The following is a 22,321-nucleotide window of genomic DNA, read 5'->3' as shown; positions in this document are numbered from 1 at the left end:
ACAACCTTAAAAATGATTTTAGGATTTTTAAACAAAAAAACCTTTTTACCTTTTAAATTTCTTCTTCTTCTTTCCTGACAATTTAAATCAATGTTCAAGTAATTTTTTTTTTTTAATTGTAAAGAATAATAAATACATTTTAATTTAATTCTTAATTTTAGCTTCTGTTTTTTCGACGAAGAGTATTTGTGAAATATTTCTTCAAACTTATTATGATTAGAATTCAAAAAAATTATTCTGGCAAATCTAGAAAATCTGTAGAATCAAATTTAAATCTTATTTCAAAGTATTTTGAATTTATTTTAAAATTTTTGTTCTGGAAAATCTAGAAGAAATAATGATTTGTCTTTGTTAGAAATATAGCTTGGTCGAATTTGTTATATATTCTAACAAAGTGTAGACTGGATTTTAACCTATTTAAAACATGTAATCAAAATTCTAAAATTAATCTTAATCAGGAAAAATTACCAATGATGTTCCATAAATTCTTTTTTTAAGTTTTTGTCTTTTTTTTTCTGTTGAATTTTGAATTTTAAAGAGTTAAATTGAAGATAAACTATGTTTCAAAATGTAATTGTCATTTTTTTCGTGTTTTCTCCTCTTTTAAACTGTTCAATTAAGTGTAAATATCATTAATTATTAATAATAACAGAGTTAAAGGTAAATTGAGCAAATTGGCTATTTCTGGCAATTTATTTAAGTGTGTATCAAACAGGTAGCCCTTCGCATTAATCAGTACCCAAGAAGTAGCTCTTGGTTTCAAAAAGGTTGGTGACCCCTGGGTTAGAGTGTCCGCCCTGAGATCGGTAGGTTGTGAGTTCAAACCCCGGCCGAGTCATACCAAAGACTACAAAAATGGGACCCATTACCTCCCTGCTTGGCACTCAGCATCAAGGGTTGGAATTGGGGGTTAAATCACCAAAAATGATTCCCGGGCGCGGCACCGCTGCTGCCCACTGCTCCCCTCACCTCCCAGGGGGTGATCAAGGGGGATGGGTCAAATGCAGAGGACAAATTTCACCACACCTAGTGTGTGTGTGACAATCATTGGTACTTTAACTTTTTAACTTTAACTGGGGATAAGTTGATTGGCAACACTTAATTAGCCCTAGTGTGAGTTTGAATGTTGTCTGTTTGTGTTGGCCCTGCAATGAGGTGGACACTTGTCCAGGGTGTAACCCGCCTTCCGCCCGAATGCAGCTGGGATAGGCTCCAAACTGTAGAAAATGGATGAATGGATATATGTGCCTGTCACTACATTACATATATACTTACAGCACGTATGCAACACCTTGGTGTTTGGATGTTTTTTAAGGACTTTATAGGCAGACTAGAGCGCCTCCCATAAGCTCCATTGTAGGCTGACTTTTCATCGCATTTATTTACTATTTAGAATGCATTAAAAAAAAAGAAAAACATGTGTTCTTGTCTTCCATAGAGATTGTTATTGATAGGAAAAATTCCAAACAAGTGCAGTTCATTATACTTATAGACCACTCACCTAGGAGACATGGCTGGTTATCAATACATATTTTTATTTAGCAGTGAGCGGTGTTGTACCTGAGTTTGTGTGAAGATTTGGGCTTTTTGGCACTCCTCCAGGCTCGGGGCAAAGCTGGCCATGACGTGCTCCTCTGTGCCGATCATCTGCACAATCTCCTGGTCACTCTCCACACCCATACCCTGTGTAAAGTGCACTTTTAACAAGCACCTTACTGCTGTGGTATACGGTACTCATACTGCACTACCATACAAAATAATTGCAATCAAAAAGATTCAACAAGATGCTGTTATGCTAAATAAATAATAAATAAATAATAATAATAATAATAATAATAATGCTAATCAAAAAACAATACTAAACTTTACGTTCTCAGTTGGTTATTTATGCCTCATATAACGTACACTTTTTCAGCCTGTTGTTCACTATTCTATATTTATTTTAAATTGCCTTTCAAATGTCTATTCTTTTTTATCAAATAAATTTCCCCAAAAAATGCGACTTATACTCCAGTGCGACTTATATATGTTTTTTTCCTTCTTTATTATGCATTTTCGGCCGGTGCGGCTTATACAGTGTCAAGATACCTGTGGCGGTGGGGGCGTGGTCACCATGACATCATTCAGTAATTTGCATAATTTACTACAATATGATTTTCTCTAAAAAGGCTCAAAAAATGTTTACTTACTAATTAATAATAACCGTTTTGTTTTAAACGTCCATCCATCCATCCATTTTACAATATAATTACAACACTTTATGTACATATTTATATACAGATTTGAACAATAAGTTATTCACTGAAATATATTTATTAATTGTGGTTCTTACAAAAAATATATCTTATAAAATATAAAAGCTAAAATGTCTCTTAAAGCTCTGCCCCTTTAATTAGTGCATACTAAATAATTTAACTTTAGCCTACTACTACAACCATATTATTTACCAGCAACATAAAGTAAAACAGAGGCAGAGGTGTCCTGCCACAGTCAGTAACAAATAAACAGAAAACAGTAGTGGTCAAATACAAGTAAGGCAACAAGAGAAGTATCCTACACTTCTCTTTTGTAAAGTAAATCTGAACAGCCTATATGGGCATCTACATCAACTATATGATTTGCCTGAGAAGCTGGACAGGACAAAAAAACAACAATTAAAAAAAAAAAGTTTTTAAATTTGTGGCGGTCGTAATTATTTCGTGGCGGGCCGCCACAAATAAATGAATGTGTGGGAAACACTACCTTATACTCCGAAGCGACTTATACTCCGAAAAATACGGTATTTCCCCCGTTAGCCTATATGTCCATGTGTCATTGACCGGGCTAGAATACTATGTATTCGTTGCAAGAACATACTAGCTTTGTTAGACAGGATCATAGACTGTATTGGACAATGTAGTTTACATACCAAATGTCCATTTATTACAAGTAATAAGAAAACGTAAAAGGAAATTAGCAAGTTTGGCGTCAAATGAAAAAAATCTTCTCCGCCTTCAATGGTCTCCATCTTTCAAAGGCATCCCCGATACAAATCCTGGTTTTGTTCCTGGCTTTGTCATGAATAAGTTGAGAATCGTAACGACACCGTTTAGATTTACTAAGTTCTGACATGTTTAGTAACTTTACCAGTGGCAGTAGCCAGATGAAGAGGGCGCTGCGTAACTGGCAACCTGGATGCGACAATCACAGACTTTTTAATTGGTCAAACAATGGAGGGCGGGACATAGAAATGAAAATAATAACATTTCGGGGCTGTAAATCTAATTTTGACATATCAGGGCCATTTAATGATGACTTGACATTAAATTATTACATATAAGTTAAAGTTAAAGTACCAATGATTGCCCATCACCCTTGATCACCCCCTGAGAGGTGAGGGGAGCAGTGACCAGCAGCGGTGGCCGCGCCCGGGAATCATTTTTGGTGATTTAACCCCCAATTCCAACCCTTGATGCTGAGTGTCAAGCAGGGAGGTAATGGGTCCCATTTTTATAGTCTTTGGTATGACTCGGCCGGGGTTTGAACTCACGACCTACCGATCTCAGGGCGGACACTCTAACTATGGCTCTTTTAATACAAGTCACAATCCGGTGAAAAGTTATTTTTCAGTGCGACATAAGAACTTGTTTTTAGGCAATAGATCTTCTGAGGAAAAAAATACAATTGTACTTTTGAGCACCACAAGTTTGTCATAACACAAAAAACTTCACAATACTAGTAAGGATAGTCAATAAAAAGCTTGAATTGCTCATTTCAAAAATAATTTTTAAATGTTTAAAGCTTAAATATAATGTATTATTTCAAGAAATCTTACAGAGACAATTTTGACTTGCTTCATTGGCAGGGGCATTTTTTTCCCTAAGGTATTAAATGAATAAATACTAGGGATGTCCGATAATGGCTTTTTGCCGATATCCGATATTCCGATATTGTCCAACTCTTTAATTACCGATACCGATATCAACCGATACCGATATCAACCGATATATGCAGTCGTGGAATTAACACATTATTATGCCTAATTTGGACAACCAGGTAAGGTGAAGATAAGGTACTTTTTAAAAAAATTAGTAAAAAAAGATAAATAAATTAAAAACATTTTCTTGAGTAAAAAAGAAAGTACAACAATATAAAAACAGTTACATAGAAACTAGTAATGAATGAAAATGAGTAAAATTAACTGTTAAAGGTTAGTACTATTAGTGGACCAGCAGCACGCAAAATCATGTGTGCTTACGGACTGTATCCCTTGCAGACTGTATTGATATATATTGATATATAATGTAGGAACCAGAATATTAATAACAGAAAGAAACAACCCTTTTGTGTGAATGAGTGTAAATGGGTGAGGGAGGTTTTTTGGGTTGGTGTGTGTATCTTGTGTTTTTTATGTTGATTTAATTAAAAAAAAAACAAAAAAAACAAAAAAAAACAAAAAAAAACGATACAGATAATAAAAAACCCGATACCGATAATTTCCGATATTACATTTTAACGCATATATCGGCCGATAATATCGGCAGGCAGATATTATCGGACATCTCTAATAAATACCATTTACAGATTGATTTGAAAGTGAAAATAAAACAGAGCAGTCGTGTAGACAAGACCTCTTTGTGGACGTGAGTACACAAGAGACATCTTGCAATCACATTGTTGGACAAGAGGTGAACCAGGTGGCTGTGTGTATGCATGGAGTCCTGACATTTGCTTATGGAAATGCCAAGCTGTGGGAAATGGATGCGCTCGTCCCGCAGCGGAGCCGAGGTACTTTTGGAATGCCGCCAAATCCAAGAGGAGTCAGGCGGGACGGAGAGGAGCAAACGCAAACACACAAAAGTGCCTCTTTGGGATAATAATGACCTGAGCCCGGAAAAACACTCAAACTGAGACGCGAGATTTGTCCTGGGAGGGCAGAGTAGTTAATAATGACGCCAGCTGCCATTACTGACATTTCATTGTAACAATTTCAACCGCGCACAATTACTAAGAAATATTCATGGGAATGCTACTTCATTCCGCTCTTCCACCACCGTGGTGAGTGGGATACATTTAAAAACTGGGACATTGGGAAAAGTGCAATAGAATACCCTTTGAAGTAGGGATGTCCGATAATGGCTTTTTGCCGATATCCGATATGCCGATATTGTCCAACTCTTTAATTACCGATATCAACCGATACCGATATCGACCGATATATACAGTCGTGGAATTAACACATTATTATGCCTAATTTGGACAACCAGGTATGGTGAAGATAAGGTACTTTTTAAAAAAATGAATCAAATAAAATAAGATAATTAAATTAAAAACATTTTCTTGAATAAAAAAGAAAGTAAAACAATATAAAAACAGTTACATAGAAACTAGTAATTAATGAAAATTTGTCAAATTAACTGTTAAAGGTTAGTATTATTAGTGGAGCAGCAGCACGCACAATCATGTGTGCTTACGGACTGTATCCCTTGCAGACTGTATTGATATATATTGATATATAATGAAGGAACCAGAATATTAATAACAGAAAGAAACAACCCTTTTGTGTGAATGTGTGTGAATGAGTGTAAATGGGGGAGGGAGTTTTTTTGGGTTGGTGCACTAATTGTAAGTGTATCTTGTGTTTTTTATGTGGATTTAATAAAACAAATAAAAATAAAAAAATATATTAAAAAAACGATACTGATAATAAAAAAAACGATACCGATAATTTCCGATATTACATTTTAACGCATTTATCGGCCGATAATATCGGCAGACCGATATTATCGGACATCTCTACTTTGAAGTAATACAATTGTGGCAAACTAGTCTCCATTGAGTTTGTTGAGAGGCCACACTCACAAATGGTAATATAATACCTCAAAGAGTTAATATATTGTAGAAGTGGGGGAAATAAGCAGGGGCGTCCATGATAACGTTGCTTGGATGGCAACATATTAATGGTGCCTTCACAGATGTGTAAGTTACCCATGCCTTGGGCACTAATACGTCCCCCATACCGTCACAGATGCTTTTCAACTTTGCGCCTAGAACAGTCCGGATGGTTCTTTTCCTCTTTGGTCCAGAGGACCTGACGTCCACAGTTTCCAAAAACAATTTGAAATGTGGCCTCGTCAGACCACAAAGAATTTTACACTTTAGTCCATCTTAGATGAGCGCAGCCGGCAGCGTTTCTGGGTGTTGTTGATAAATTGCTTTCGCTTTGCACAGTGGAGTTTTAACTTGCACTTACAGATGTAGCGACAAACTGTAGTTACGGACAGTGGTTTTCTGAAGTGTTCGTGAGCCCATGTGGTGATATCCTTTACACACTGATGTCGCTTTTTGATGCAGTACCACCTGAGGGATCCTAGGTCACGGGCATTCAATGTTACGTGCAGTGATTTCTCCGGATTCTCTTAACTTTTTGATGATATTACGGACCTTAGATGGTGAAATCCCTAAATTCCTTGTTTCGTTCGTTGAGAAATGTTGTTCTTAAACAATTTGCTCACGCATTTGTTGACAAAGTGGTGACCCTCGCCCCGTCCTTGTTTGTGAACGACTGAGCATTTCATGGAAACTGCTTTTATACCCAATCATGGCACCCACCTGTTCCCAATTAGCCCGTTCACCTGTGGGATGTTCCAAATAAGTTTGATGAGCATTCCTCAACTTTCTCAGTCTTTTTTGCCACTTGTGCCAGGTTTTTTGAAACATGTTGCAGGCATCAAATTCCAAATGAGCTAATATTTGCAAAAAAATAAAGTTTTCCAGTTCGAACATTAAATATATTGTCTTTGCAGTCTATTCAATTGAATATAGGCTGAAAATGATTTGCAAATTCTGTTTCTATTTACCATTTACACAACATGCCACCTTCACTGGTTTTGGGTTATGTAAATCTTGTTTTTTATAAATTTACTGTTTTGTTGCAAGTGATAAACGCTCATTTAGTGAAATGAAAAGAAATGTATAACTGCATTAATACACTTAAATTAAAGATGCGTCAAGAATGGATTTTTAATTGAATTGTAGCTCGTGAAGCATAATCAAATTGTGAGGTGGCCAAAGATTCCCACCTCTAATAAGTTGTATTGATGCAAAAAATGACTGTGTAAATTGTTTTATGGTTGAAATTTTCTCTTCACAAAAGACTTGAAATATTTGATAATTGGGACAAGCGGTAGAAAATGGATGCATGGATGTAGTCAGGGCCGGCCCGTGGCATAGGCCGTATAGGCAAATGCTAAGGGCGCCGTCCATCAGGGGGCGCCACACCAGTGCCACAAATGTTGGAGAAAAAAAAAGAAAAAAAAGTTGGTACTCTTATTTATAAATACAAAAAATAATCCCACGTTAATTAAAATGCAAAGTAAAGCCTATTTAATAGAAATATTATTTCTTACAACATTACGCCCCCCCCCCCCCCCCCCCCCCCCGGACGGTGCGCCCCCTCCCTTCCCGTATCATGACTCTTACCACATCAAAAAATCAACACAAGATGTCAAAACGGCCAAAACTGTCAGGTGCCCAGGGAAGAAAAAAGAAGAGGAGGAGAAACGAGAAAAAGACAGAGGTAGCAGGTAGGTAACGTTAGCCTACATGAAATTATTTGTCTGTTACAGAATGTGATAGTAACCTGGCTTTTTAGCATTAAGCTAATGTTACATGATTCGGCAATTGCTAATCAATAAATAGCTAGTTCTGTTTTAACGTCGGGTTAATATTGTGGAGGGGGCTAAATTGTTATGGAAAATAATAATGTAACGTTAGGTAATTACAGTACTCCCACCTTACATTCCTCAGGGACATTTGTATTAGATCTTTCAAGCAGGTGTTTTTTGTTTACATTGTTATTGCCTTCTGGTTAGCTAATGTTTGCCCTGCAGGTAATAGTCACTTTTCCACCCCTTTATATATTAGGTATAGTTGTAAGCCGAGTTGTTAAAGTGCACATCATTAATGTTAATTAAGCAATATCACATGAGAGGGAATGCTGTTTTTTAATTTGAGCACTGCTGTGATTCGGTTAAAGATAATCATAACATAACATTCTCATATAATATGTTAATTTGCTTTAAGTAAAAAAAAAAGGTCAAAGACAAAGCTATTCGGTTTCTTGTGAGTATATACACTTCACTGCCGATGTGGGGGGGGGGGGGGGGGTTTAGGCGCCACCTAAAATCTTGCCTAGGGCGCCAGATTGGTTAGGGCCAGGCCTGGATGTAGTCATCGGCCATGTTTGTTGTTTACATTTGACTTTGAGGCTATGCTGCATTCAGTGACTGCTGGGAAAAAATACAAGGGTCAACCTTAAAAAAAAAAAAAGAAGCTTCACCTGAAGGGATAAATGGACAACAAACTAATGATACACTTCTGGAGTATGTCACAGTGTGCTGCCATCTTTGCTTGATCAACACATCACCATCTGGCTGTCTAGTAGTGCCATCTAGAGGACATCACAGGTACTTACCTTGAATATAATGGCGATGGGGGCGTCCTCTGTCAGCGTGTTGTGTTTCAAGTAGAATCGGCCTTGTTTCACAATCATGTTTGTCCTGCTTTTCTTCTCGTGGGTGGAGCTGGGATTTAGGAAATAAGGGGCACACGTGAAGTGGGACGAGGAACAAGGTTGTGTGGCATGATGGCTGACTGACAACAACACGGTTGGTTCGAGAACAGCACCAACTTTATGAGAGTAGGAGAGGGCATTTAGGTACCATGCTTAAAAGATTATTTGGCCATGCAAGTGGAAGTAGGGGAGCCAACAGCTCCTTTGTCAGTTTGTTGCTGGTCATCCGGTAAATTGAACCGCTTCTATGGCCTTTAGGTTGTTCCACATGGCGCCTTAACAAGTTACCAAATGAGGGTTAATTACGAGCATTGATTGTATGCAAATGCAAAACAGCCTGGATCTGGGAAAAAAAAGCTCTGCCACTATTTTATCTGACTCCTGGCAAATATGTAGGAACCTTTGTACTTGGCTGTACATTATAAGCCCTATTCTCACCCTATTATGCTAAAACAACTTTTCTTACCTCTTGGTACCTGCTGTTGTGTACCGTATTTTCCGGACTATAAGGCGCACTTAAAATCATTTTTTTCCCTCAAAACTCGACTGTGCACCTTATAACCCGGTTCGACTAATGTACGGAATAATTCTGGTCTTGCTTCCCGACCTCGAAGCAATTTTATTTGGAACATGGTGTAATGACAAGTGTGACCAGTAGATGGCAGTCAAACATCAGAGCTACGTGCGCTATGGTGGCAATATGACTCAAGTAAACAACACCAACATTTTATATGTTCCATTGAAAATATAGAACATTACACACGGCGTTAAAAAATCTATCAAAATGTTTTAGTACGACTTTGGTAAGCTATGAAGCCGCACCGCCTAATGGATTCTCGGCGCATTAAACAATATGGTGTTTTATTATGGTGTGTGTATAAGGTAAGACATACATATCTGGCGTTTTGTTTCGCAATATTATGCAAAAGCAACTTTTCTTACCTTCTGGTACCTGCTGATCTGTATTTGGGATCTGCATAAATCCTGAAAAATTTGACGCATCGGCCTTTGTAGTCCGTGCCGACACCGTAGTCGATAAGCTTCTTCTTTTTCTCTATCTTTTTGTTACGGCAGTGGTCCCCGGTATCGGGCCGCACAAGAAATAAATAAAAAATAAAAAATAATATTTTTTTATTTTTTATTAAATCAACATAAAAAACACAATATATACATTATATATAAATATAGAGCAATACAGTCTGCAGGGATACAGTCCGTAAGCACACATGATTGTATTTCTTTATGAAAAAATAAAATAAAATACAAAAATAATAATAACTAGAGCGCAATTTTGATTTTTGGGGTTTGGTTTTTTGACTAAAGTGTGCTGTACCAGTGTTTGTATGTGTGTAAAAAATTTGGTGAGTTTTGAAGCATGTTAAGGGGGGCAAAGTAGTGCGCAAAGCTGCGGAAGAATAATAATAATAAAGAATAATAATAATAATAATAAAACCTTACAATTTCAATAGTGTTCTTTCGTCCCATTGCAAAAGGACTCCCTTTGGTACTCCTTTGACAATGGTCCTGTGCGGAATTTTCAAGCGTTGACCGGTCCGCAGCTACAAAAAGGTTGGGGACCACTGTGTTATGTGACATTCATCCTCCGCTGTTGCCATTTCTAATATAAAGTAGTGTAAAGTTCTTACTTATATCTGTCAGTAAACTTGCCATGAAAGCGCTAAAACATACCGGTGTAGTGAGTTTACATTATTCACCCAAGGAACTTTCCACGGTTTTTCACAGGACACATTTCTGGCGGATGAGCAGATGCTGCTCTGTTATTGATTGAAGTAAAGTCTGAATGTCATTGAAACAGTTAGCTCCATCTTTTGACACTCCTTCCACTCCCGTCCTTGCACGCTACACCGCTACAACAAAGATGACGGGGAGAAGACGCTGCCGAAGGTGAGCCACGTAAATAAGACCCGCCCACAAAACGGCGCATCCGGAAGCGACTGTCAGAAAGCGGCTTGAAGATGATGTGTAAAACATCATCTATGCAACATTTTGACCAAAGAACCACCATTGCATGTTATGTAGACCACAAGGAAGTCTTTTACATTTAGAAGAAAAAAAAAAAGACTCCTTTAATCCTCCTATAATACGGTGCACCTTATATATGAAAAAAGATACAAAATAGACCATTCATCGGCAGTGTGCCTTATAATCCAGTGCGCCCTATGGTCCAGAAAATATGGTAGCCAGCTCCAGCTCGTGGTGCCCAAGACCAGACTTAAATCCAGGGGAGACAGGGCCTTCTCTGTGGTCGGCCCTAAGCTCTGGAACACTCTGCCCCTCCATGTTCAAACTGCTCCCACAGTAGAGTGTTTTAAGTCTCGTCTTAAGACCCACTTTTATTCTTTGGCTTTTAACACTATGTGAGTTGTGTGGTCCTCTGTGGTTTGTTTTTTTAATACATTTTGATTTCTATTTACTGTTTTAATTGGTTTTTCCCTTTAAAATCGTTTTTAATCATATTTATTTTTATATTGTTTTTATATTGGTTCTATATTTATTTATTTTTTGTTTTTATTCAGTCATTGGTGGAGCTAAGGATAATGTTTTTAATATTGGTGTGTAGCACTTTGGAAACATTTTTGTTGTTTAAATGTGTTATATAAATAAAAGTGGATTGGATTGGTAGTCTTTGTGACAGAACTACTGCATTGGACCCAACTGGGAGAATAACAAACCCACTATTTTAATTTAGAAACAGGCATTTTTGTATCTCAATATTTTTAATCAGACTTTTTGTTTGTGTGTCTGCAAAGATTGAACTCCTCCGATATAACGTGTAATGAAAAAAACACTCTGCAGACACTTTGTGTTCAAATCATTTTTGAGTTTGTGGATTAAAAACATGTAATGTTATTTAAAGCTTGTTATTATGGGGAAAAAATAAATCAGTATAAAAAATGTGTGGTTGCGGTGTAGTGGGGGTTTAATTGACATACCTGGTGACAGAGGCCCCCACTGCACCTTTCCTGTCCTGTTCCACAATAATCCTGTTCTTGGACAGTTGCTCCTGGATCAGAATGACTTTCTCTTGACCTTTGACGATGAAATAGCCACCTGCATGCCAAAAAAAAACAAAATAAGTGAAAAGATAAAATAATGGCCGATTTTTCCACAATCCCTGTAATTGTGTGGCAAGTTATCATCACCTGGGTCCAGAGGACATTCGTTAAGTTTCGAGAACTCCAAGGGTGTCTTCCCTGTGAGGACACAGTTGGAGCTTCGTAGCATGATGGGCATCCTGATTTTTAAAACAACACATGGAGGACTTAGTAGGAGAGGTGCAGTATTCATTTAAAAGATGTATTGTACAAAATTGATGCAGTGTTGGCGCTAGGAATTTTCTAAATTGGGTCCCAGGGACCCCATCAAGTCATAAAAATGGGGTCCCACTTTTTTGTAACCGTTTTAAAAAAGGTAAAGTTAAAGTACCACTGATAGTCACACACACACACTAGGTGTGGTGAAATTACCCTGCGCATTTGACCCATCCCCTTGTCCGACCCCTGGGTGAACAAATGACAAATGTAAATTATCCTGTTATATCTCACATTCTACATTGTGTTTTGGGAAAAGTTTGTCATAAACTTTACTTAATTCATTAAAAAAATAATACAAAAGAAAACAAATTGTATGCATATGTAAATGTATTCAGTTATAAACATTCATTCACTTTCTTCTTTCATTCATGGATCTAAACTTTACCGTTGCCGCCCCAAAATCAAAGTTCTCTGGCTGACGAGGACCACTGACACATCTCATCTCTGCATATTTGACTAGAATACCCTGATGAGCATTACATATATCAAAATCAAGTACCTACTGCACTGTTTACTTGTTGAAATACCCTTTTTAGAGCAAATATCTACCCAAACGACCACTTTGCTCCTGCCAAAAATTGATTTGAAGGGTATTTCAACAAGTAAACAGTACAGTAGGTACTTTATTTTGATATATGTAATGCTCATAAGGGTATTCTCGTAAAATATGCAGAGTTAAGATGTGTCAGTATCAAAAAATTACTTAAAATACATTTTTGCCAGCAGCAAAGTGGTCGGTTGGGTAGATTTTAGCTCTAAAAAGGGTATTTCAACAAATAAACAGTACAGTAGGTACTTGGTTTTGATATATGTAATGCTCATAGGGGTATTCTAGTCAAATATGCTAATATGCGATGTGTAAATATCAAATTATTACTTTGAATCACTTTTTGTCAGGCTATATTACATTTAATGAAAATTTTACATAAATGAATACATCCAAACACTTTATAAATATTTATTATGTGCAGGAAGAAATAACAGTTACAATTGTATGTATCTTCCAAACAAGAAAGAGCTTTTATCACATCAACATCGGACTAACAACAGTCCTTTAAATCTCATTAATACCACAGAAAAAGGCAAACTGTCATTTTCCGGACACAATAAAGCAGGGGTCACCAACGCGGTGCCCGCGGGCACCAGGTAGCTCGTAAGGACCAGATGAGTCGCCCGCTGGCCTGTTCTAAAAATAGCTCAAATAGCAGCACTTACCAGTGAGCTGCCTCTATTTTTAAAATGTTATTTATTTACTAGCAAGCTGGTCTCGCTTTGCCCGACATTTTTAATTCTAAGAGAGACAAAACTCAAATTGAATTTGAAAATCCAAGAAAATATATTAAAGACTTAGTCTTCACTTGTTTAAATAAATTCATTAATTTTTTTTACTTTGCTTCTTATAACTTTCAGAAAGACAAATTTAGAGAAAAAATACAACCTTAAAAATGATTTTAGGATTTTTAAACACGTACCTTTTTACCTTTTAAATTCCTTCCTCTTCTTTCCTGACAATTTAAATCAATGTTCAAGTAAATGTATTTTTTTTTATTGTAAAGAATAATAAATAAATTGTAATTTAATTCTTCATTTTAGCTTATGTTTTTTCGACGAAGAATATTTGTGAAATATTTCTTCAAACTTATTATGATTAAAATTCAAAAAAATTATTCTGGCAAATCTAGAAAATCTGTAGAATCAAATTTAATCTTATTTCAAAGTCTTTTGAATTTATTTTAAAATTTTTGTTCTGGAAAATCTAGAAGAAATAATGATTTGTCTTTGTTAGAAATATAGCTTGGTCCAATTTGTTATATATTCTAACAAAGTGTAGATTGGATTTTAACCTATTTAAAACATGTCATCAAAATTCTAAAATTAATCTTAGACAGGAAAAATTACTAATGATGTTCCATAAATTATTTTTTTAAGTTTTTGTCTTCTTTTTTTCGGTTGAATTTAGAATTTTAAAGATTTGAAATTGAAGATAAACTATGTTTCAAAATTTAATTGTCATTTTTTCTGTGTTTTCTCCTCTTTTAAACCGTTCAATTAAGTGTAAATATCATTAATTATTAATAATAACAGAGTTAAAGGTAAATTGAGCAAATTGGCTATTTCTGGCAATTTATTTAAGTGTGTATCAAACTGGTAGCCCTTCGCATTAATCAGTACCCAAGAAGTAGCTCTTGGTTTCAAAAAGGTTGGTGACCCCTGCGATAAAGTCTTAAATAATGTCAAACGCGTAGCGTTACAATAACCACGAAGATAAAGTGTTTGTTTTACACCTAGTAATCCGTTGTGGACAGACCAAGCCAAGCAATGCAGGTTTAGCGAGCGCTGCGTGCTCCCGCGAAGGAAATATATTTTTGGCAGGCAATCCCATTTTGGCACAACACCGGCAAATATAAACAAAACAAAACACCGGCGGAAAGCGATAATAATAGATAAAAAAAACAAGTAAACTGAAATTTTGACCCTGAGAAGGCAGGGACGCGCGGACTTTTGGAAATGCTCCTTTCTGTTTCTATGCGAAAAAGACACAAAAAGTGCGTTAACGCTAACATTGAGTTATATCACAGCAAACGCATAAACCCACACATTTACATGTAAAAATTTATTTTTTCCCGATGAAATTAGTAGGTGTGTTTATCCTCCCAGCTGGGACCAATAGTAGTTTAGTCACAAAGACAGTCTGTGCCTGCCTGCGAGTCCGCATTCAGGGCAGGATTACTGCACACGCCACAACATCTGTCGCTGAAGTTGCTGCTCAATGTTGAGTTTCAACTTATATGCCAGTGTTGGCCATATTTCTTTATATTATTCTTCTGGTTGCACTTCCAGAGGAGGCACAACGCTGATGGGACATTAATTACGTCGTGAGGAGCCTGACCTTCGCGACGGTAGACAGGGATTGCTCAAAAAGGTTCATTATGTCTTCTTATTCATATACTTTTTCAAATGTTCTTGTAATCAGACCATATTGTTGGTACCGTAATTTCCGGACTATAAGCCGCACCTGACTATAAGCCGCACCAGCTAAATTTAGGGGAAAATACAGATTGCTCCATATATAAGCCGCACCCGACTATAAGCCGCAGGGTTTTGATGTGTAATTACCGTAGTATATAGGGGTTCCTGCTACCACGGAGGGGATTGTCGGGACAGAGATGACTGTTTGGGAACGCAAAGCGTCCCATTTATTAGCAATAAATCTTTCAATCATTCAATCAAACTTTCACATCTTTGACATGGCGAACAGCATTCGTGCAGAGTACAAATAATACAACGGTGCAAAGTAATACAAAGTGCTCGCCTGTACGTTATCAAAATAACCAGCCTACCGGTATATGAAAAGTCAGTCTTTAATCATTGTGTCATCGTCTTCCTCCTGCGTACTAAAACCACCGAAATCCTCTTCGTCGGTGTCGGAGAAGAACAGGCTGTAAATAAGCCGCACCCTTGTATAAGCCGCAGGGACCAGAACGAGGGGAAAAAGTAGCGGCTTATAGTCCGGAAATTACGGTATATTAAATGGATGGCGGATTTTAGGATTTCCTGTTCGGATTTTTGTTTTAGGCTTCTTGTAAACCTTCCAGTTGTCTCTTTTTCGAAATCCCATGTAAATCGTGCGAGAAATCATACATCGGAGAAACAGGGAGGACATTCAACACAAGGAAGAAAGAAATAATCAGAAATAATGTGAAAAAGAGACAACTGGAAGGTTTACAAGAAGCCTTAAAACAAAAATCAGAACAGGAAATTTTTAAATCAGCCATATCAGATCATTGCAAAATAAATAACCACACCATGGACCGGGACAACGGCAAAATCATCGGCACAGAAAGTAACAAATTCAAACGATGGATTAAGGCGGCGATCGAACTAAGGAAGTGGCCCAAGGAAACCATCAATCGGGATGAGGGAGCATTCATACTTGGGACTCTTTTAGAATAATGATGTATATATTATCACACAACTCTTATGCTTACGGGCCGTTGCTATAGTTATTATTAATTGTGCTGAAGTGGTATTTTTCTTTGTTTGTGCAAAGCTGGCAACCAAAAAGACTGCAAGCCAGTCTCGTAACAGTGTCCAGGAACGGCCTGCTGACTGCCAAGGCCGAACACCGCCGTGACGCAGACAGAGCAGAGACAAGGCGATATCACCAGTGTCAACACATTTGCATTTCTTGTATTATCATATATTGTGTCTAACTGGAGCGGTCGAGATTACCCCATTTCCTCAGCGACAGCTTCAGTGATGTAACCAGGGACCTCCCAAATAAATAGAGGAAGCACGTGGGCTGGACTTTAGAGCGAAGTTTGGATCTGTAACTAGAGTACAAATAACGTCTTTCCTCAATTGAGCAAACTTTAACTCTGTCTCTGCATGATTCCTTGCTTCTCGTCTGTTTTAATAGATGTCATCAGTGTTTGAACCTGACAGACTTCCTCCTCCATGAACCAGGGATGGTGGCGCACATACTGGCACGCAAGCACACACACACACACACACACACACACACACACACACACACACACACACACACACACACACACACACACACACACACACACACACACACACACACACACACACACACACAGGACCACAGTCAAAGGCGGATTGTTTTGTGCAGGATTATACCAAGCACTGTTGCATCCCTTCTGTTTGCTACTGCAGTATCTTCTAACAGACATTTCCGCCATGTTTGATATTACCCCGTTCAATATGCCAACTGAAATTAATCACGATCATTGACCCAGACTATATAATCGCCCAGCCCTAGTGCATAGTGACAGTGTTTCTGTCAAAATAGGACAAAGTCCACAACAATGCTTCTTGGAGACACCCTTCTGAGCAAAAACAGCTCATTAGCATTAAAGCTGCAGACACACAAAACACTATTGTGGGAATTCTGACACTTATTTAATAAAAATGTTGATAAATATCATGATGAAAGGGATCTTGAAATACAATTTTAAAAAGTACCTTCCAATAGGCAGTGCATTGCGGATGACTCTCTGACTGCCGCGTGTGTACTCGATGTCCACGGTGATTGGCGCAGAATAGGTCATGTCTCGGAGACGACACTAGTGCAGAAACACACAACATTGAGTTCGTTTTTAGACATGGCAAGCTAACAGAATAAAAAAGTTGCTTAACTTTAAAACTTTAAGGAAGATTCTGTGTTTCGACTGTCGATTATTTTTAGGGATGATGTTTGGTAAGAAATTATCGAGTTCGAGTCTATTATCGAATCCTCTTATCGAACCGATTCCTTATCGATCCTCTTATCGAGTCCAGATAGGTTGTTGTATATGGAAAAAAACACACAATATTTGGTTTAACAAAAGCTCACTTTTATTATATAAGAAAACAATTTAATCTAATAAATAAATAAATATTGACTGTTACCCCCCTAAAAAAATAAAACAAAATAAATAAACATTGACTGTTGTTACCCAAAGTATATTAAGTGGGATTTTTCAGAAAAACAAATATATAGTAACACAAAAACAACCTGTCTCTGTGATCACTATAGGTGTATAAATAATAATATAGTGTTAAATAAAATCAGTCCCTTGGGCACAAAACTGGAAATAATACAGCTCTCCAAAAAGTGCACTTCTGCTGCTATTTGACATAACTGTTTGTTATGATGCTTTGACATTTTTGCACTTTAAAGAAAGAATGAAAATTCTATGAAGAGAAAAGTTGTTTGCAAATGTGGTTACAATGCTAAAAAATGAAAAGTTAAAGCTAAAAAAAGAAATACACTTTATTGAGTTAACATTATTTCTTTATAGGGGGGAAGATGTGATGAGCTAGGGAATATAACAACTACACTACCCAACATGCAACGGGAGTGACGAGCATACGCGGTAGCCCCGAAAAGTGTTGCATGTCGTCACCCGTGAAAGTAAACGTCAAGAACTCAGCCAACACGCCTCGTCTGCATTATTTATAATTAGACAGACAACACATATACAGTGTGATGTTGTTTTGTTTACAAGGAAAGAAAAACAAAAGTTCAAAAAGGGAGATATGTGTTGTATATATATGTATGTGCTGCGGTTGCTTTAAGAACGTTGCGACAGCTGCCGTAAAGGAGGTGCGTTGCTAGCCTGGTTGCTATGTTTCCGGTGGGTCGTAAAAGTGTTCTTCATGAGTTTGTACCCTGCTAAAATCTCTCAGTAAAGTTATTCATTGGATTATACCTTTTGTTTTGAACTTTATTACACCTTGGAGCGCTTTTTCCCGTCCACTGTTTTCCTGCTTTCGCTATCTGCGCCTAATGACTGAGCTACGTGACTGATTTATTGTGATGTCATACGGAGCATTTCTGGTCGGGACGGGATTCGTTCCGAGGGATTCGAATAAAGAACCAACTCTTTTCTTTACTATAGTGGTCTCGATAACGGGTACCGGTTCTCAAAAAGGGATTCGAGTCCGAGGACTCGGTTATTTTCTTATCGAACAACCGGGAAAACCGGTTTCTAGTATCATACCTAATTATTTTAGTATTTGAGTAATCAATCGCTTAGTTTGGACACACTTTATGGTCTCAATGCGTTTTTGGGGATAATAGCTGAAATAAACAAGGATTTTTTGCTTTCCATTACCTTCATTCTTTTTTGTATCATCAACGTTAAAATTGCACTTAACTTGTGTGCATTAATAAAACCCAAAAGCAGTGAAGTTGGCACGTTGTGTAAATGGTGAATAAAAACAGAATACAATGATTTGCAAATCCTTTTCAACTTATATTCAATTGAATAGACTGCAAAGACAAGATATTTAATGTTCGAACTGAGAAATGTTTTGGTTTTTTTTGCAAATATTTAACTTAGAATTTAATTATATATGTGGAATTTTATCTAACATTCGCATATAATATGTGTATATTGGAGCAGTTATGTACGAAATTATATACATACTGTATATATACACTACCGTTCAAAAGTTTGGGGTCACATTAAAATGTCCTTATTTTTCAAAGAAGATAACTTGAAACTAGTCTTAACTTTAAAGAAGTACACTGTATACATTGCTAATGTGGTAAATGACTTTTTTAGCTGCAAATGTCTGGTTTTTGGTGCAATATCTACATAGGTGTATAGAGGCCCATTTCCAGCAACTATCACTCCAGTGTTCTAATGGTACAATGTGTTTGCTCATTGGCTCAGAAGGCTAATTGATGATTAGAAAACCCTTGTGCAATCATGTTCACACATCTGAAAACAGTTTAGCTCGTTACAGAAGCTACAAAACTGACCTTCCTTTGAGCAGATTGAGTTTCTGGAGCATCACATTTGTGGGGTCAATTAAACGCTCAAAATGGCCAGAAAAAGAGAACTTTCATCTGAAACGCGACACTCTATTCTTGTTCTTAGAAATGAAGGCTATTCCACAAAATTGTTTGGGTGACCCCAAACTTTTGAACGGTAGTGTGTATATATATATATATATATATATATATATATATATATATATATATATATATATATATATTAGGGGTGTGGGAAAAAATCGATTCGAATTCGAATCGCGATTCTCACGTTGTGCGATTCAGAATCGATTCTCATTTTTAAAAATCGATTTTTTTTTGTGATTTTTTTTAATAATTTTTTTTTCTTAATTAATCAATCCAACAAAACAATACACAGCAATACCATAACAATGCAATCCAATTCCAAAAGCAACCGACCCAGCAACACTCAGAACTGCAATAAACAGAGCAATTGAGAGGCGACACAAACACGACACAGAACAAACCAAAAGTAGTGAAACAAAAATGAATATTATCAACAACAGTATCAATATTAGTTACAATTTCAACATATCAGTGATTAAAAATCCCTCATTGACATTATCATTAGACATTTATAAAAAAAAATTAAAAAAGAACAATAGTGTCACAGTGGCTTACACTTGCATCGCATCTCATAAGCTTGACAACACACTGTGTCCAATATTTTCACAAAGATAAAATAAGTCATATTTTTGGTTCATTTAATAGTTAAAACAAATTTACATTATTGCAATCAGTTGATAAAACATTGTCCTTTACAATTATAAAAGCTTTTTACAAAAACCTACTACTCTGCTTGCATGTCTACGGAGCCCCTAAAGGGACATGGGAATTTTTTTTTTTTTAGACATGTATCTCGTGGCCACGAGAAACTTTCTCGTGGCCACGAGAAACTTTTTATAAAAAAAATAAAAAATTAAAAAATTAAAAATTAATTTTTTTTTTTTTTTTTTAAAGTTTCTCGTGGCCACGAGAAACTTTCTCGTGCGCACGAGAAACTTTCTCGTGGCCACGAGAAAGCATTGGATGCATGCTGATGGTTTAGTGTGTGTTAAAATGGCATTTTAGGAGTTAATATGGCTGTATTTCCAGATAGGACTTTCCCCCATGTGTGTTGTGGCAAAATGTGAATGCTTGATTAGTAGGTGTGAGACAAACACTTTATCTTCCTGGTTATTGTAACGCTACGTGTTTGACATTATTTAAGACGTTATCAGTTTTCCTCTTCTGTGGCTGTGGGGGGTGGGCGTGGCTTGCGGACCTGCAGTGAAGCGGAGTGTGTCAGTTAGTCCCATGTTGATGTGATCAAACTTCTTTCTTGCTTGGAAGATACACACACAATTGTAACTGTTATTTCTTCCTGCAAATAATAAATATGTACAACGTGTTTGGATGTATTCATTTATGTAAAATTGTCATTAAATGTAATATTGCCTGACAAAAAGTGATTTTGATATTTACACATCGCATCTGACTAGAATACCCTTATGTGCATTACATATATCAACATCAACTACCTACTGTACTGTTTACTTGTTGAAATACCCTTTTTAGAACAAATATCTACCCACATAATTTATATGTGTATATATAATATATATACATGTGTATGTATGTATATGCATATATATATATATATATATATATATATATATATATATATATATATAAATATATATATATATATATATATATATATATATATATATATATATATACAGTATATACACGCACACACACACATATACATGTATACTGTATAGGAAGAAACACACATAAATATATACAGTATACATATATACACACAAACACTAAATTTGACAAACAAAATAACTACTATTTTTAAGAACAAGTTACAGTAATATAATATATACACTACCGTTCAAAAGTTTGGGGTCACCCAAACAATTTTGTAGAATAGCCTTCATTTCTAAGAACAAGAATAGACTGTCGAGTTTCAGATGAAAGTTCTCCTTTTCTGGCCATTTTGAGCGTTTAATTGACCCCACAAATGTGATGCTCCAGAAACTCAATCTGCTCAAAGGAAGGTCAGTTTTGTAGCTTCTGTAACGAGCTAAACTGTTTTCAGATGTGTGAACATGATTGCACAAGGGTTTTCTAATCATCAATTAGCCTTCTGAGCCAATGAGCAAACACATTGTACCATTAGAACACTGGAGTGATAGTTGCTGGAAATGGGCCTCTATACACCTATGTAGATATTGCACCAAAAACCAGACATTTGCAGCTAGAATAGTCATTTACCACAGCAATGTATAGAGTGTATTTCTTTAAAGTTAAGACTAGTTTAAAGTTATCTTCATTGAAAAGTACAGTGCTTTTCCTTAAAAAATAAGGACATTTCAATGTGACCCCAAACTTTTAAACGGTAGAGTATATATATACATGCTTATACATAATATGTATATATATATATATATATATATATATATATATATATATATATATATATATATATATATATATATATATATACATATACATATATATATATATACATATATATATATATATATATATATATGCATATACATACATACACATATATATATATTATATATACACATATAAATTATGTGGGTAGATATTTGTTCTAAAAAGGGTATTTCAACAAGTAAACAGTACATTAAGTAGTTGATGTTGATATATGTAATGCACATAAGGGTATTCTAGTCAGATGCGCGTGTGTAAATATGCGATGTGTAAATATCAAAATATTACGTACGTCGTATCACTTTTTGTCAGGCAATATTACATTTAATGACAATTTTACATAAATGAATACATCCAAACACGTTGTACATATTTATTATTTGCAGGAAGAAATAACAGTTACAATTGTGTGTGTATCTTCCAAGCAAGAAAGAAGTTTGATCACATCAACATGGGACTAACTGACACACTCCGCTTCACTGCAGGTCCGCAAGCCACGCCCACCCCCCACAGCCACAGAAGAGGAAAACTGTCCTTTCCCGGGCATGATAAAGTCTTAAATAATGTCAAACACGTAGCGTTACAATAACCAGGAAGATAAAGTGTTTGTCTCACACCTACTAATCAAGCATTCACATTTTGCCACAACACACATGGGGGAAA

The 22,321-nt window shown here is 36.3% G+C and overlaps 1 protein-coding gene across 1 annotated transcript in view; it reads right to left on the bottom strand.

Annotated features, from left to right (window-relative positions):
* polr3b (polymerase (RNA) III (DNA directed) polypeptide B) overlaps positions 1 to 22,321 on the bottom strand; it is a 99,485-nt gene that overhangs the window by 67,550 nt on the left and 9,614 nt on the right. The window contains 5 exon segments of the mRNA XM_062043083.1: positions 1,561 to 1,683; positions 8,456 to 8,564; positions 11,509 to 11,626; positions 11,719 to 11,810; positions 16,882 to 16,982. Of these exon segments, the coding sequence (XP_061899067.1) occupies positions 1,561 to 1,683; positions 8,456 to 8,564; positions 11,509 to 11,626; positions 11,719 to 11,810; positions 16,882 to 16,982 (543 nt within the window).

The sequence above is a fragment of the Entelurus aequoreus genome, linkage group LG03 (genome assembly GCF_033978785.1).
Source record: "Entelurus aequoreus isolate RoL-2023_Sb linkage group LG03, RoL_Eaeq_v1.1, whole genome shotgun sequence".
Classification (NCBI taxonomy): Eukaryota; Metazoa; Chordata; class Actinopteri; order Syngnathiformes; family Syngnathidae; genus Entelurus; species Entelurus aequoreus.
The sequence above is the reverse complement of the archived record's forward strand: the minus strand, read 5'-3'. Positions and strand labels throughout refer to the sequence as shown.